Source organism: Cajanus cajan, chromosome 10, assembly GCF_000230855.2.
Source record: "Cajanus cajan strain Asha chromosome 10, NIPB_CcT2T_4, whole genome shotgun sequence".
Lineage (NCBI taxonomy): Eukaryota > Viridiplantae > Streptophyta > Magnoliopsida > Fabales > Fabaceae > Cajanus > Cajanus cajan.
The window spans coordinates 24,043,605-24,058,402 of NC_138526.1; the positions used below are offsets into that span (position 1 = coordinate 24,043,605).

Below are 14,798 nucleotides of genomic sequence, written 5' to 3' on the forward strand. Positions count from 1 at the left end.
TAACAACCAATTATATTTTTTAATAGTGTCATATCAGTTGCTTATTTAATGAAATAATAATAAAATAAATAATTTTAAAAGATATGATTAATTATCAGTGTAAAAAATTTTATATTTGCAATATATGAATGATTAAATTATTATAATATACATACATCCTTAAAAGGAGAAGGAAAATAAAGCACAAGGAAAGTATCTTTGGGCAAGGTCACAACACAAGCCCTTGAGCTTAAGTAATCTTTGCTTTCTTGCATCTTCAAATCTTCCTTGATAATTATTTCACTCACTTTTTCTCCACTTTTAGTGTTTGGCATTGCTGCACATAGAAGAAAGAACTGATCCTTTCAACTAGTCCCTTTAGGAAAATAACCCCATTCATTAAGTAATTACATTCATTAACACACACCTGAGTAAAAACTAATTGAAATTTCATGTGTCCTAATTAGAAGAAATATATATCTATTTTAAGATATATTAATTGTTAATTTCATTTTATATCCTCATGTTGGTAAAAATATTTATTGATCTAATGACAAAATTACACTAATTGATAGAAAAAGTTATCTCTTAAATTAAGTATAGTGTCATTAAATATAACTACTATTTAAACTATTCGATTCAAAAGGTGGTTTTAGAATAAAATTTAATTTTATAATATTATTAAAATTAACTACTATGATTGAGTTTGATAAATTAGTTATTTGATTTCTACATAATGGATATGATGGAATGCTATTAAAAATACAAAATCTAATAATTACAACAACCTTCGTACAAATAGAATGACTCAATGTTACTTCAATTCACAGTTTGCTTAAACTTTTTTTTTTTCTTATAAAAGCATTTTTATTAAATAAAATAAGTACTTTTTTTTTGTGTTTGTCTAAACTTCTTTTTTTAAAAATAAGTAGTGTTTTTTTTTATAGAAGTAATTCCTATCTACTTAAAGATTTTATTTTAAAAAATAAACATTTCCTTTTTAAGTTTAAATAAACGGACTCTCAATATGAAGCTTTTCCTTTATTTATTTATTTACTTTTTTCTGTTTTACCTTATTAAGATTATTAAAGTTTATGCAGCTTCTTCATCAAATTATTCCTTTCTTAAACCAGAGAAGTAGTGAGGACTTCTATTGTGTGGGAAAGTGAGACAGCCATTACTGTGTTTTCTTCCATCTTTTGCCTTCTTAAGTAGAATTTGTTGGATTCAGAATCGAATATTGGTTTACTTGTGGATAGACACAACGAAGAAAATTTAAAGGATGTGAAGGTGGTACTTGGTTGTGGAGATCATTGATGCTCATGATCTTAGTGCATTTGTAGAACAGTAGAAGTACACTTTGAAAACCAACTAAGCAGAACCAGAACTGTCCCAAAGAACCTCAACCCCACTTAGAATCACAAACTGTTATTCCATTTGGATGCAACCAAGCCTTGGTCTACCACGAGAGGAGAGACCTATTCCAGGCCAAAAATTTCTTGGAAGGGAAAGAAGTCCTTGCTCTAATCTTGTTAAGAAAGGTGAGGAAGTTCATCAAACTTACCCTTTAAAGAAAAAGTTTCTCTTCTGTGAAGGGTGAGAGTAGCCTTAAAGTCTATATTGCATCATCATAGTCCAAACCTAAAGCTTCTTCTTCCTTTCCACTTCAGAACTAGAAAATCTCTCATCTCCAACTTCACCAAAAGTACCAGAATCCAAATCCAAATCCAAATCCAACATTACTAACCTTCCTCTTTGTCCTCCCCCAAACACAGAAATATTGACCTTACTAACATAACATCAGAAGGTGACCCCAAAGTTGAAGGTGCTGAATTTGACACCGCAAAAACAATCACAGAAGAAGCTTAGAATGTAAACTCAGCTGCATTGGCAAATTTCGACATTTCAGTCTAGTGGCATTGATGCTGATCAAAAATCAAGATCCAAAAGAGGAAAGCATATAGATAACAAAACAACTACACAAAGAACAAGTTCACCCGCAGCCAATGAATTCAATAAAAAGAAGACAAAGAGGTGCTCCAGTCACAATGCACTCAGTTGGCCCTCAAGTCCATCCTAGTAGCCAAGCCCAAGATGAAGACTACAATCTGAGGGAGACCGATCCACAGCTCGGGGAGCGGTGGCCTAATGCAAGAAGAGGGTGGATGAGTGGTGGTGAAAGATTCTCAAGCACACATGACCTTGTTGAGCAGATGTTCTATCTGTATGTTAGGGTGGTGAAAGCCAAAGATCTTCCCCCAAGCATTCTCACCTCAAGCTGTGATCCTTATGTGGAAGTGAAGCTGGGGAACTACAAAGGAAGAACAAAGCACATAGAGAAGAAAACCAATCCGGAGTGGAACCAAGTCTATGCTTTCTCTAAAGACAGAATTCAATCTTCTATTTTGGAAGTCATTGTGAAAGACAAAGATATGGTGGGAAGAGATGATTATATTGGAAGGGTGGCATTTGATCTAAATGAAGTTCCAACCAGAGTTCCCCCAGATAGTCCACTGGCTCCTCAGTGGTACAGACTCGAGGACAGGCGAGGAGAAGGGAGGGTAAGGGGTGATATCATGCTTGCAGTGTGGATGGGAACTCAAGCTGATGAAGCTTTCTCAGAGGCTTGGCATTCTGATGCCGCAACTGTGTATGGAGAGGGTGTTTTCAATGTCAGATCAAAGGTTTATGTGTCACCAAAACTATGGTATCTAAGGGTGAATGTCATTGAAGCACAAGATGTGATACCAAGTGACAGAAACCGCCTGCCAGAGGTTTTTGTCAAGGCTCAGATGGGGAGCCAAGTGTTGAGGACCAAGATATGTCCAACTAGGACAACCACACCACTTTGGAATGAAGATTTGGTTTTTGTGGCAGCTGAACCATTTGAGGAGATGTTGACAATCACTGTGGAGGATCGAGTGCACCCTTCAAAAGATGAAGTACTAGGGAAGATAACCTTGCCATTGACCCTCTTTGAGAAGCGGTTAGACCACAGACCGGTTCATTCGCGTTGGTTCAATCTAGAGAAGTTTGGTTTTGGAATGATGGAAGCTGATAGGAGAAATGAGCTTAAATTTTCAAGCAGGATTCACCTAAGAATTTGTCTTGAAGGTGGCTACCATGTCCTTGATGAGTCCACTATGTATTCTAGTGACCAAAGACCAACAGCTAGACAGCTATGGAAGCAGCCTGTTGGAATACTTGAAGTAGGCATCTTAGGAGCCCAAGGACTCCTCCCAATGAAGATGAGGGATGGCCGCGGCAGTACCGATGCATACTGTGTTGCCAAGTATGGCCAAAAATGGGTCAGAACCAGAACAATTCTTGACACTTTCAGTCCAAAATGGAATGAGCAATACACATGGGAGGTTTATGATCCTTGCACTGTGATAACACTTGGTGTTTTTGACAACTGCCATCTAGGTGGAGGGGAAAAAGCTACTAGCGGCACTGCATCCAGGGATTCAAGAATTGGAAAGGTAAGGATTAGGCTCTCAACACTTGAAGCTCATAGGATATACACTCATAGCTACCCCCTTCTTGTTTTGCATCCACATGGTGTCAAGAAAATGGGTGACCTTCAGCTAGCAGTGAGGTTCACGAGCCTCTCACTGGCTAACATGGTTTACATTTATGGCCAACCCTTGCTTCCAAAGATGCATTACTTGCGCCCTTTCACCATTAACCAAGTAGAGAGTTTGAGGTACCAAGCCATGAACATTGTGGCAGTGAGGCTTGGAAGAGCTGAACCTCCCCTCAGGAAGGAAGTGGTGGAGTACATGTTGGATGTTGATTCCCATATGTGGAGCATGAGAAGAAGCAAAGCCAACTTCTTTCGCATCATGTCACTTTTCTCTGGCATCATCACAATGGGGCAATGGTTTAGCCAAGTTTGCCATTGGAAGAACCCCATCACATCAATCCTAGTTCACATTCTCTTCCTCATACTCATTTTCTACCCTGAATTGATCCTTCCAACTTTGTTCCTCTACATGTTCTTGATTGGCCTGTGGAACTATAGGTTCAGACCTAGACACCCACCCCACATGGACACAAAACTCTCATGGGCAGAAGCAGTTCACCCTGATGAGCTTGATGAAGAGTTTGACACATTCCCAACTTCAAGATCACATGATGTGGTGAGAATGAGGTATGACAGGCTTAGAAGTGTTGCAGGAAGGATTCAAACAGTTGTAGGGGACATAGCAACACAGGGAGAGAGGTTTCAGTCTCTACTGAGTTGGAGAGACACCAGAGCAACCAGCCTCTTTGTTGTGTTCAGCTTTTGTTCAGCTGTGGTTCTCTATGCAGCACCACCGAGAGTGGTGGCTATGGTAATAGGTTTGTATTATCTGCGGCATCCTAAGTTTCGTAGCAAACTTCCTTCTGTACCTAGCAACTTCTTCAAGAGGTTACCAGCAAGAACAGATAGCATGCTGTGAAACGTAGTTTTAAGACTAAGTATGGATTTTACTCATTTTAGTCATTTCGTGTAGTTTATTTTTATTCAAACAGTTGTTCACACGATGTAACTTAACATAAACGTTAGACCCCAGATTAAGATTAGCATCCCTGAATTATCCTTTGTAAAAATCGAAATGGGGGTTATATGTATCATAGATTTTCAGTTCTGTAAATTTATCTAGACAATATCAATGATAACCCGGGGGTCTAATCACGCAAATTGCTAGTTGCAAGTTTGAAATTCAGTTAAAGGATACTAATGAAAACCAAACCATAGCATCATTTGTTTATTTTATTTTATTTTTCTCTGTCCAACATCACAAATTTCGTGTAGTTTGGAAGTTAGTACCTAGCAACTTCAAGAGGCTACCAGCCAGAACAGATAGCATGCTGTGTAACGTTGTTTAAGACTTCTGTACGGATTTGGTATTTCTTGTAGTTTAATTAGAGGCCAGACATATTAGATATCATATGCTCCCAAAATTTAACAAGTGAGTCAATCTGAATGATACTTAGTTTAACTCAATTTCCTTAAATAAAATCTCAAATTTAAATTTTATAAATAAAAGAAATATAATTAGAAAGTAAAATTCTAACAAAAATAATTGGTCAGATTTTCCAATAAAAATTAGTTATTGAAAAACCAATGAATGTTTTATACAAGAGCACAATTATCGAAAGACAAAAATTACCGTTGAATGAGCAGTAAAGTTTTAATAGATAAGTGTAATAAATAATACATAATAGACTTAAGAATTTTCTTGTAATACAAGTAAATTCAAGAGTAAATAGTAGGGAAGCCTATTTAACCCTTTTTTTTTCATCCCAACGACAAATTTAAATATATTATGCTTATGTCACTTTTTTTTTAAATTCCAATTTTTTTATTTTTGTTGACATGTAGATACCAACCTTATGACGTGATTATGTTTCCTTTTCACAAGACAGCATGGGAAAAAGGGCGGGGGATTACGCTAATTGAATTACAAACAAATATTGTACAAAAAAAACTTCCACAAAATTAGTTGGGACAAGGGGATTACATCCAAGTTCAACTTATATATATTCTATTACTTTCAGTTAATTCTTTTCCCTGTATTCAAGTATTTATTTTCAATTTTGAGTACATTAGTTTCACACCCCTCAGAAAAATTCCAAACTACGACCATGGTTTCCTATGTCTAATCTCTGGAGTAAATGCAATACTCAGTTTGGTACATCAAACGAATAATACAAGTACTCATAAGAGAGCATGTTACTAAGTTTTAGATACATAGGACCAAATTTTTTTCCATGAGTTAATCAGTGTTGTATGAGCAGAAAGATGTCCTTCCATGATTCCTTCAGCTGTAGGTCCCACTTCATGGACGAATTTGACAGATTCCGAAAGTCGATTGAGAAGGTTTGTCAATGCAATTACTTCATTCCTTTGCAGCTGCAGCTGAAAGATCCAAGTCAACATATAGGGTCATTCAATGGTATTTTAATATTCACAATACGAGTCAAGTAATTTCTTTTATAGAAACTATAGCCAATTACTCTTACCACTCATATTTTACTCTATTTTGAAAAGTTAATCCTATGTTGATTTTCTTTTTCATATTTAAATTTTTCACGAAGTTCCATTGTTGAGAGACTTATCTATAGATTAATATAATAGAGGGGGGGAAATTTAAGGGATGTAAGAGTAATGTAAATAAGAACATAATATACACAATACATGCACATGCATAATTGACTTTCTTAAAGATTCTTGTGACATTGAGTGGTCAGTGTTTAAACAAAGTACAATATATATATATATATAGAGAGAGAGAGAGAGCGAGAGAGAGAGAGACATGTTAGTGACACTCTCTACAAATTTTGATGAGTTCTACCGCAACAAATCAAAAGAGACAGTTAATAATATGCGAGAGCCATAAAATTTGTGATTTTAATAATAAATTTTAACTAATAATAAAGTGTGTTTGAAAGAGAGCATTAGAAAGAGTCACTAGCATTCTCATATTTATATTATCACAACATTACAATAACAATAAAATTTAACATTATATGACGCACATACTAGCCGTAAAGTGAATGAAAGAACAAGAATGTTTTCAAATTTAAAACCAAAAACTTGCTGGATTACAACTTAACAATCAAATTTGTTCAGGATCTACATGGCAATAAAGATAACTGCAGAAGCAATCTGATTTATGGTACATGCATGAAGGCAGCAGTCAAGAGAGGAAGACAACATATCTCAAGCGCAAAATGAACTTACTGTTTGACTCGAGTTTTCTTGACCATCAACAGTGAAGAGAATCTTTAATGCAGTTCCAAGACCAAGAACCTGAAGCTTCCCCCATAACCGACACTTCTCACATCCTACACAATCCATCAATGCACTGCATTTCACAAAAAAAAAATTCCATTGCCAATGAGATAAATAAAATGAATCAGTGTGTAAATCAAATCAGTAGTAGGATAATAAATAGAGAACAGATAAATGGAGTTGTCATTTAGTTGTTTTACTACAGTGAAAGTTATGTTCTAATTTGCACTTTAAACGTCTCGAGATAAACCTACTTTAACATCCATCAGTATTCAGTATGTGGAAACTCAAGACTAAGATTCTAAAACACAGAAGGTGAAAGGAAAAACCATTATGCAGGCCAAAAAATATCAATGCCAGGCTTTAGTTAATCCAACCTATATAATTTGATTCCTTCAACCAAATTGGTTTCGTAAGCAATCCCATGAATCATTAGAAGCCCAATTGTCTTTTCTACGTATTTGTTAGTAACATGAAGCATGCTTACAAGAGACTAAGGAGGAGCTTGATTGTGTTTTAGTTTTAGTTTTAAAACTTGTTTTGTAAAACAATTGTAAAAAAAGACTTATTTTTGGAAAGTAGAAGTGGAGAAAGAAGATGTGAGAGTAAAAGAAAGAATATGAATAATATATATCTGAAAGCAGAAAACTGAAGATATTCCAATTTTTTATTTTAAACTTAATAATTAAAAAAGAGATTGTTTTTGAAATTAGTTTTCAAAAACTACACTTATCAAACAAGTTTTGTTTTTAAAAACAGAAACCAAACATGCCCTAAGCCACGACAAAGCCCCTTAAAGTTATTAATGGATAATATTTAGCTAGGGCAGATTTAAGTTCACTAGTTTGTAGTAATACCTGATGTTTCTGAATTGTTGTTGAATTTTCTGTTTTAGCTCAGGTCCACTTTGACCTTTCCACAAATTAGCTTCATCAAATGGAATTGGACATGCAGCTTGAAGCTTTGGGTTGTAAAGTAGCTGTTTTATCAAGGATTGTGTCTTGAGGTCCTCAGTGGGATTACCAGTATCATACTCTGCCTGATCCAGGTAATCTGCAGCCTAAAGAGGAATGTGGTTGCAACAAGAATATAATTAGCTAGTATCTCTAAAAGAATAAGAAAATATAAGATTGATCAATATATAATCTATAGATGCCCAGTTTTTTTTTATATTTTAGACTCACAATTTATACTCACTTTGGTTACTGCTCGCAGGACAAAGAGAAAAGTGAAATACAAATTTCTCACACGATCAGGGTACTTTAGGACTCGATCATACATCAAAGTAAGATTTTGGCCCCACTGCAAAAATCAATAAGTAAGAAGTTAGATGTTGAAATATATTTTTCTTAGGTTAGAATGCATTGTACTAGAGTAAGATGCAGTCATGCTTATGCCACAAAAAATGCAGGTGGCTTCAAAGATAACTGCATCCAAATTAGTTGATGCATATCCAATATGCCAAAAGAAAACTAAATAAATTAAAACTTTTAGGCTGTGAAACAAAAACCAAACAACTCTCTACTTACATGCACAAATGTGCGATGAACTGTATTTAATTGTTCAAAAGCAATACATATATTTATTTCAAAAAAAAAATTTAGCAATGGCTGGAAAGAGGAATACAAAATTTACCAAATTTGTAGCTTCATCAAGTAGATAATCAGAAGCTATATGAATTGAAATGGATGAGTGAAGACCAGATATCAATTTATACAAAATCTTCTCCTCTTGACATAACTCTTGAGACGGATCTAAAAAAGACAAACCTTTTCTAGTTAATGAACCATAGGTACCATAGAAAATAAGAACATGACTAATATCCACTCTATGGGTGGAGAACAATGGACATTAGATAATTAAAAAAAAAATAATCCATACAGAGAGAAATATAAAGGGTAATCATTCGCATTCAAAGTTACTGGTCCGTCAATGTTTGCAACCAGAAAGGTACCACTCAACTACAAAAAATCCAAGGCCTTTTCAACATATTAAAGTTTAACTGGATCCCCAGAATTAACTATAGTTCATTAGAGCCACAGTAGCAGCCCTTTGATTCATTGTTTTTATATTTTGGGAAGCAGTGGGGTGGAAGGGGTGATTGAAGTGCATAAGCTTTTCAGATAAAACTTACATTTGGGGCAGTTCTCGGAGTAGACAGCATCCCATATCCTTCTTGCAGATGGACCAGTGTAACCAGTATATCTTTCAGGATTCAGTTGAAGATTCACGTATGTCATCTCATCTGCAAATGCAATCATGCTTTCAATTGACATGCTTGTTTTTCTTGGAAAGTTCAATATATTATAAAATGACTAAATTTTGATACAGCAAGAGTATAAAAAGTGAATCCTAAGCTTCCACCTATTAAAAACCGTTATAAGCTTTTAGAAGTGAATGCTAACTACTTTACTTTCTGATAGTGAAAATTTTTGCCCCAAAGATAGATCAAGTTGAAATTTAGTCATAAAATTATCCTAGTGGATTAAGACATCAAACAAAATCTATTAACCGAGATAAACTTATTTGAAGAACATAAGCAACCTGATATCACCTAATATATATTTATTTATGAATCCTAAATTCCTAATTTCTATACTTCATTGTTAATATCTAATATTTCACAATTAATTGGATACACTAAACTATGAACATAAATAATTTAGATATGAATCAGCATACAGAGTAACACACCATTGTCAGTCTCATCATCATTTGTCCATGGATTATCTATTTCGGTCCATCCTCTGAAAGCTTTACTGTCTAAAGTACGGTCAACAGCTGCCTCAGGTTTTCCTTCTTGACAAATAAGATCATTCATTGAGAGGCGGTGAGGCTTTTTAAATGATTCAGGAAACTCATTTTCTGGACATTCACATACACTACAGTCACGCAACCGACACATGCCATCATCAGGCCAGAAAGGGCAGTCACACCATAACTTCACCTATAAAAAATTTCACTAGTCTTTAGCACATAGGAAACATGTGTGATGGTCAACAAACTACAAACGTGAAAAAGAAATGCAATTCAATTATCAGTATTCCAACGTATAGTGCATCATCAGAGGTTCAATTTAAGAATGCTATTCATGGATTTAAAAACCAGAGTAGCCTGGCGAGTTCAACTGGGAGCCATCCTAATGAGTGATGACAGATCCATATTAATCAGCCAGTTTCCAGTTTCCAGTTTCCAGTTTCTCAAAGATGGCCAAATGATATCACTTGGTTGGTATGCACCACAAATTTGTCCATGTGTATATATGTTTCAGATTTCAGTTTTGTTCCATGTTTAGCAATAATTTTTCATTCCAGTATTGACATATGTATTCTTAATTTTAATTGAAAAATGAAGAAGGAAAAACCCAATTATCTCACTCTAAATATTCTTTGCTTTGATGACACAAAGTAAGTCTTGTTGCAGAAGGTTTTGCAACAAGTCAAAATTATACTTGTAATCTGAATTTGATTTCAGATATAATATGCATCTAAACATATACCTCCCGCAGTGTTTGCTTTACAATGTTTGATTTTGACATGACTGATATTATTTAATGTCTCAAGCACAGTTTAATCACAGTAAAACCAACAAATTATGAAATGAGAACTTTAGTGTCTTCACTGCTTCACTAACCAATCCAATTTTAGCAGCATTGATGCTAGTAGCATAATATCATTGGTTTTGGTTCATATAATCATCAGCACTACTCACTCTAAAGTCAAACTTAGTCAATCAATATAACTATACTAAACACCACCAGCAACATACAATAGTTAGCCAACACGACAAGGGGAGCAAGTTCAATATTTTAAAATCCATAATTCTAAATGAAATAGTTGGAGATGAAGAGCACTAAGTTCAGTTGATAATGCAAATGGGCATGCATGGATTCAATTCTAAAGCTTTGATGTGTTTCTGCAACATATGTGGTTCTCTCAAATTGCTCATACTGTTGATCAAATCAAAATTCAAATATTCCAGTGATCAACAAAACCTTTAAAAATGGTCAATCAAAAACAAGATAGGAACCATCACACATTCTTTCCCTACAAAGGCCTCTCAACACTATATTATGCTTTTGAAATGAATTGGATGCTAGTAGTCTTTATAAGTAATATTAAGGATACGATTCGAACCAATGCAAAAGTCAATTGGAACACAAAAATACACAAACAACAAGGGCCTAACCAAAATCTAATAGTTTATCAGGTTCTCATCAAACTCAAGATAACCATGACCATCAACAGTTCTTAGTCAAAAGACATTCTGTTGAGAATTTGAATCAGCATCTATTATTTGAGTTTATTTCAGATTAATGGAGCATTATTAAAATTCCTACGGTTATAAATTTTTAATTATAGGAATTATATGTGCTGTTACACTTTTATGAGTATTTACATTTGTTATTTAGTTTTATGTTTATGAGCAGAATTTGTATCAGCTTTCAATTATATTTTGTGTATTTAAAGGTTGCAAGTATGAATAAAATTACATGAGTTTCAGCCTTCTAATTTTTCTGAATTCCAACAAATTCATATAGAAAAATGTAAGCATAATATAAGATAAGGCAATAAGCAAACCTTAAAATATCTAAAGAAAGGGGTCTTCACGAGATCCTGGAGGGAAGGGTGTAATACTTCCTCATTGAGACGATCCACAGTTTCATAATCACAACAACAATCCTCCACCATGCCACTGTACTTTGGTGTACCCTGCAACAGACAAAAAGAAAACTTAAGCCTCCACCCTCGATCAAAACATTATATCATCAAACTAAATTTCTAGTCACATAGCAGAAAAGAAAAAAAAATCATATCTCATCACAATGCAAGAGTTTTCATTACAACTGCCCATGGAAGCCACACAGTCTTAGAAGTGAAATAAATTGTAACAAACAAGATAAAGTTTAAAAATAAAAGAAAAACAAAACTTGAAGATCATATAAAGAGACAATCTTCGCCCAAGATCTTAACCAATTAAAATATTATTAAAGTAAACAATACATCAAGATTCAGAATTCCACAATTTCAAAAAATACAAAAAAAAAAAAAATAGAAACTCTAAATGTGAGTTACTTAGAAGATAGATTACCCGAGCACATTGACAAGCTCTATCAATGGCTCCAAATAGAGCTATTCTTGGAGAAGTTTTGGAAGACATGGCCATGGCCACAAACACAGCAACGAGAGCCACCACCACCCAAAGCCATCGCGTCCCGCAACCCTTCTTCTCAACCTCCTTTTTCACCATCACACTTCCCAATGCCGGCGCTTCAAGAAAAAAAAAAAAAAAAAAAAAAAAAAAAAGCACCAAAGTTTTCAGCTTTCACGGACCCAGAAGAAGATCGCTGCTCGGCGACACAGGAAAACGAAAACCCACGAAGAAAAGCGCGAAAAGACAATATTTTTGAGGGATCCCAGTGGCGTGAGATTCGAGAGGGGGAAAATGAACGCGTTTTGACGGTGACGAAGAAGAAGAGAGTTTGGAAGGGTTTTTAACTTGTGTGCTGCGGCTTTTTGTCTTTGTTTCTCTGTGGCAGTCAAGGTCGTGAAATGTGCAATAAATGAAAGTGTAAGAAATTAATGAGAGAAGGAAAATTATGTGCGGTTGATGGTTTTGTATTGTTTGCGAATTGCATTGCGAAAGCACACAGGTTAAAACGACGTAGTACTAGTAGTAATAGTCTTTTCAACATTTTTTCCTTCTCCAACTGGTCATAATTTTGTATAAACAAATGCAGTGCAACACTAGCCAATCCTTGCTAGAATCCAAAACAAAGCATTGCCAATAGAATAAGGTAAGTGGAAATTTGGACAAATACCTGATCTACTTTCATTAAAATACTCCATACTTTTTAAATGGTCACATTAATCCTGTTCAATTTAATTTTTAATTTTAGAATCGTTCTTTATTTGGTTCCCTCTGTCAGATAAATTTTATTTTCTTAAATAGAAATACATGTGACATGATGGTGTGTAATATATATAGAGAGCGCAATATGTATTAATGGATGCGCATGTGACATATAATTATAATATAATATTATTTTAATTTTTTAAATTGTAATTTAATATCACTTTAGTTCTTAAATTTTTAATTTAATGTCACTTTAATTTTTTATTTTTTAAATTAATGTCACTTTAATCTTTAAACATTATCATGATTTTATTTTAATTAAGTAATTGTGACTTGAATATTTACACAATAAAATAGATAATTAAGTTAATATTTTGGTATGTGTATTTATATATGTGCATGTGAGTGTGTTTTATTAAAATAAAATAAAAATAGGTTATCAAAGACAAAAAAAATGTAATTTTTGAAAAATGAAAGTAAAATGTATTTTTCACAATATTATAGTTTCAGAGATAAAAATGATATTGTATCATAGTCATATGTCACATAATACATATATACCACGTGACTATAACATGTGTCACTTTACATATATGTCACGTATATGTTACATGATATTATTAGGGGTGGGTATACGGACCGGTCTTGTAACGACCCGCTATGGTTTCTACACTTAGTGGAATCGCACTACTACTAACAAACTAAGAGAAATATTAAGCTGGATAACTCATACATACAGGTACAGGTAAGAATAAAAATAACTCAGTTTCTGTATACAAAATAGAACACCATATATGTACAGTCATCCCAAAAATAATATTCCCTAGTGCTGGTCAAGCACAAACAAAATCGTTACCCAAAATGGTAACTCTAACACGAAGATCAAACTCCCCGTCTCGCAACGGTCACCTCAACTCCAAGTTATCCCTTACTTGCTCCCATACCAAGTATGATCATTGCAGTCCCACCACATGGAAACAGAAGGGTAAGCTAGAGTTCAAAAATCAATCATACAAGTACAGGAAAAAAAAATCTATACTACACATGCGTCCAACTCAAGTCCCAAAAGAACTTCCATCTCAATCAAATCATCCATTCATCAAACATGAAGTCAAACACCATACACTTCATCATCATAACAATCATGCAATACATGCAACTCATGACAGATATCAATGCATATCAATCATCTAATGCATCGTCACGCATACATCTAGGAGATCTCCCTAACAACAGAGCAGTATAAGTGACATCTCATCCTACCGAAACCACCCCAACCATTTTCACGCCTAATGCGCCCGCTCGGTCACAGCTAAACAGGATATAATCCTCACTCGGGTTTACTCGGATGATGTCACTTACACAATTGGAAGTATAGATCCACCGTCAGGTATAACACAGTTGGGTACAGGCTTACCACGACCTTGGCATGCATTACCAAGTCAATTGTGGAGTTCGCCACCGATTATCCGCAAGGATCCACGCACCTTCCCGAGTACTTGGTTAAGGGAATAACCCTCGACCTCATACCCCGCTCCAACACTAGCTAAGGACTTAGAGGAGACTCACCCAACCCAGTGGCCTACCTGAGCACCACTCTCCCAAATCCAATGGCCTACCTTAGCACCACTCTCATATATCAGTGGCCTATCCAAGCACCACTCTCAAGAGACTCTATGTGAGCTCTTCCAGTTCGAAAATATTTTTCCTCTCCTCAAGTCCTAGGCTAGACTCATGCCATAAGGCATCACAGGCAATTATGCATCACACATCATACATGGTCTGCCCACCATCATGATCAACAATCATACACATGCCATAAGACATCACATGCAATAATGCATCATACATCATACATGGTCTACCCACCGTCATTATCAACAATCATACTCATATGAACATATACTTATGTCACATCATATTTATACATTCATATATATCATTACCAAGCATACATATGAATCACACCTCAACATACATCATATATCATACATACATCATCTAAAACTTCAACTTTAAACATGTCGAAGCATCATTTCAACTATCACAAATAAACATGTTCACGCCCTGCACAGCCTGAGCACGCCTGACCTAATCCCAATCAGAGAGTTTCAAAACTCTCATCCAAACCAACAGATCCAACCACATGCAAACACAAAACACAATACATAGGCTCCAT

General features: G+C 34.9%; 2 protein-coding genes across 2 annotated transcripts; one reads left to right on the plus strand and one right to left on the minus strand.

Annotated features, from left to right (window-relative positions):
* Positions 1-305: 305 nt before the first annotated feature.
* LOC109813575 (FT-interacting protein 1) lies at positions 306-4,720 on the plus strand. Its single transcript, XM_020377780.3, has one exon. It carries the CDS (start codon positions 1,986-1,988, stop codon positions 4,422-4,424), a length of 2,439 nt encoding a protein of 812 aa, XP_020233369.1. The 5' UTR covers positions 306-1,985; the 3' UTR covers positions 4,425-4,720.
* A 765-nt stretch (positions 4,721-5,485) lies between these two features.
* On the minus strand, positions 5,486-12,341 carry LOC109813585 (endoplasmic reticulum oxidoreductin-2). The gene is made up of 9 exons (XM_020377790.3): positions 11,855-12,341; positions 11,344-11,475; positions 9,458-9,710; positions 8,898-9,008; positions 8,399-8,517; positions 7,961-8,065; positions 7,621-7,823; positions 6,713-6,836; positions 5,486-5,887 (listed from the first exon to the last, which is right to left on the minus strand). The coding sequence occupies exons 1-9, from the start codon at positions 12,011-12,013 to the stop codon at positions 5,705-5,707; spliced, it is 1,389 nt and encodes a 462-aa protein (XP_020233379.1). The 5' UTR covers positions 12,014-12,341; the 3' UTR covers positions 5,486-5,704.
* Between the last annotated feature and the right edge of the window lie 2,457 nt (positions 12,342-14,798).

Coding starts and splice junctions, on each gene's coding strand:
- LOC109813575 (XM_020377780.3), top strand. CDS start 1,986: ATGAATTCAATAAAAAGAAGACAAAGAGGTGCTCCAGTCACAATGCAC.
- LOC109813585 (XM_020377790.3), bottom strand. CDS start 12,013: ATGGTGAAAAAGGAGGTTGAGAAGAAGGGTTGCGGGACGCGATGGCTT. Junction 9,711..11,343: donor CTTTCTTTAGATATTTTAAG/GTTTGCTTATTG, acceptor AATTTTTTATAG/GTGAAGTTATGGTGTGACTG. Junction 7,824..7,960: donor TCCTGCGAGCAGTAACCAAA/GTGAGTATAAAT, acceptor ATTCCTCTTTAG/GCTGCAGATTACCTGGATCA.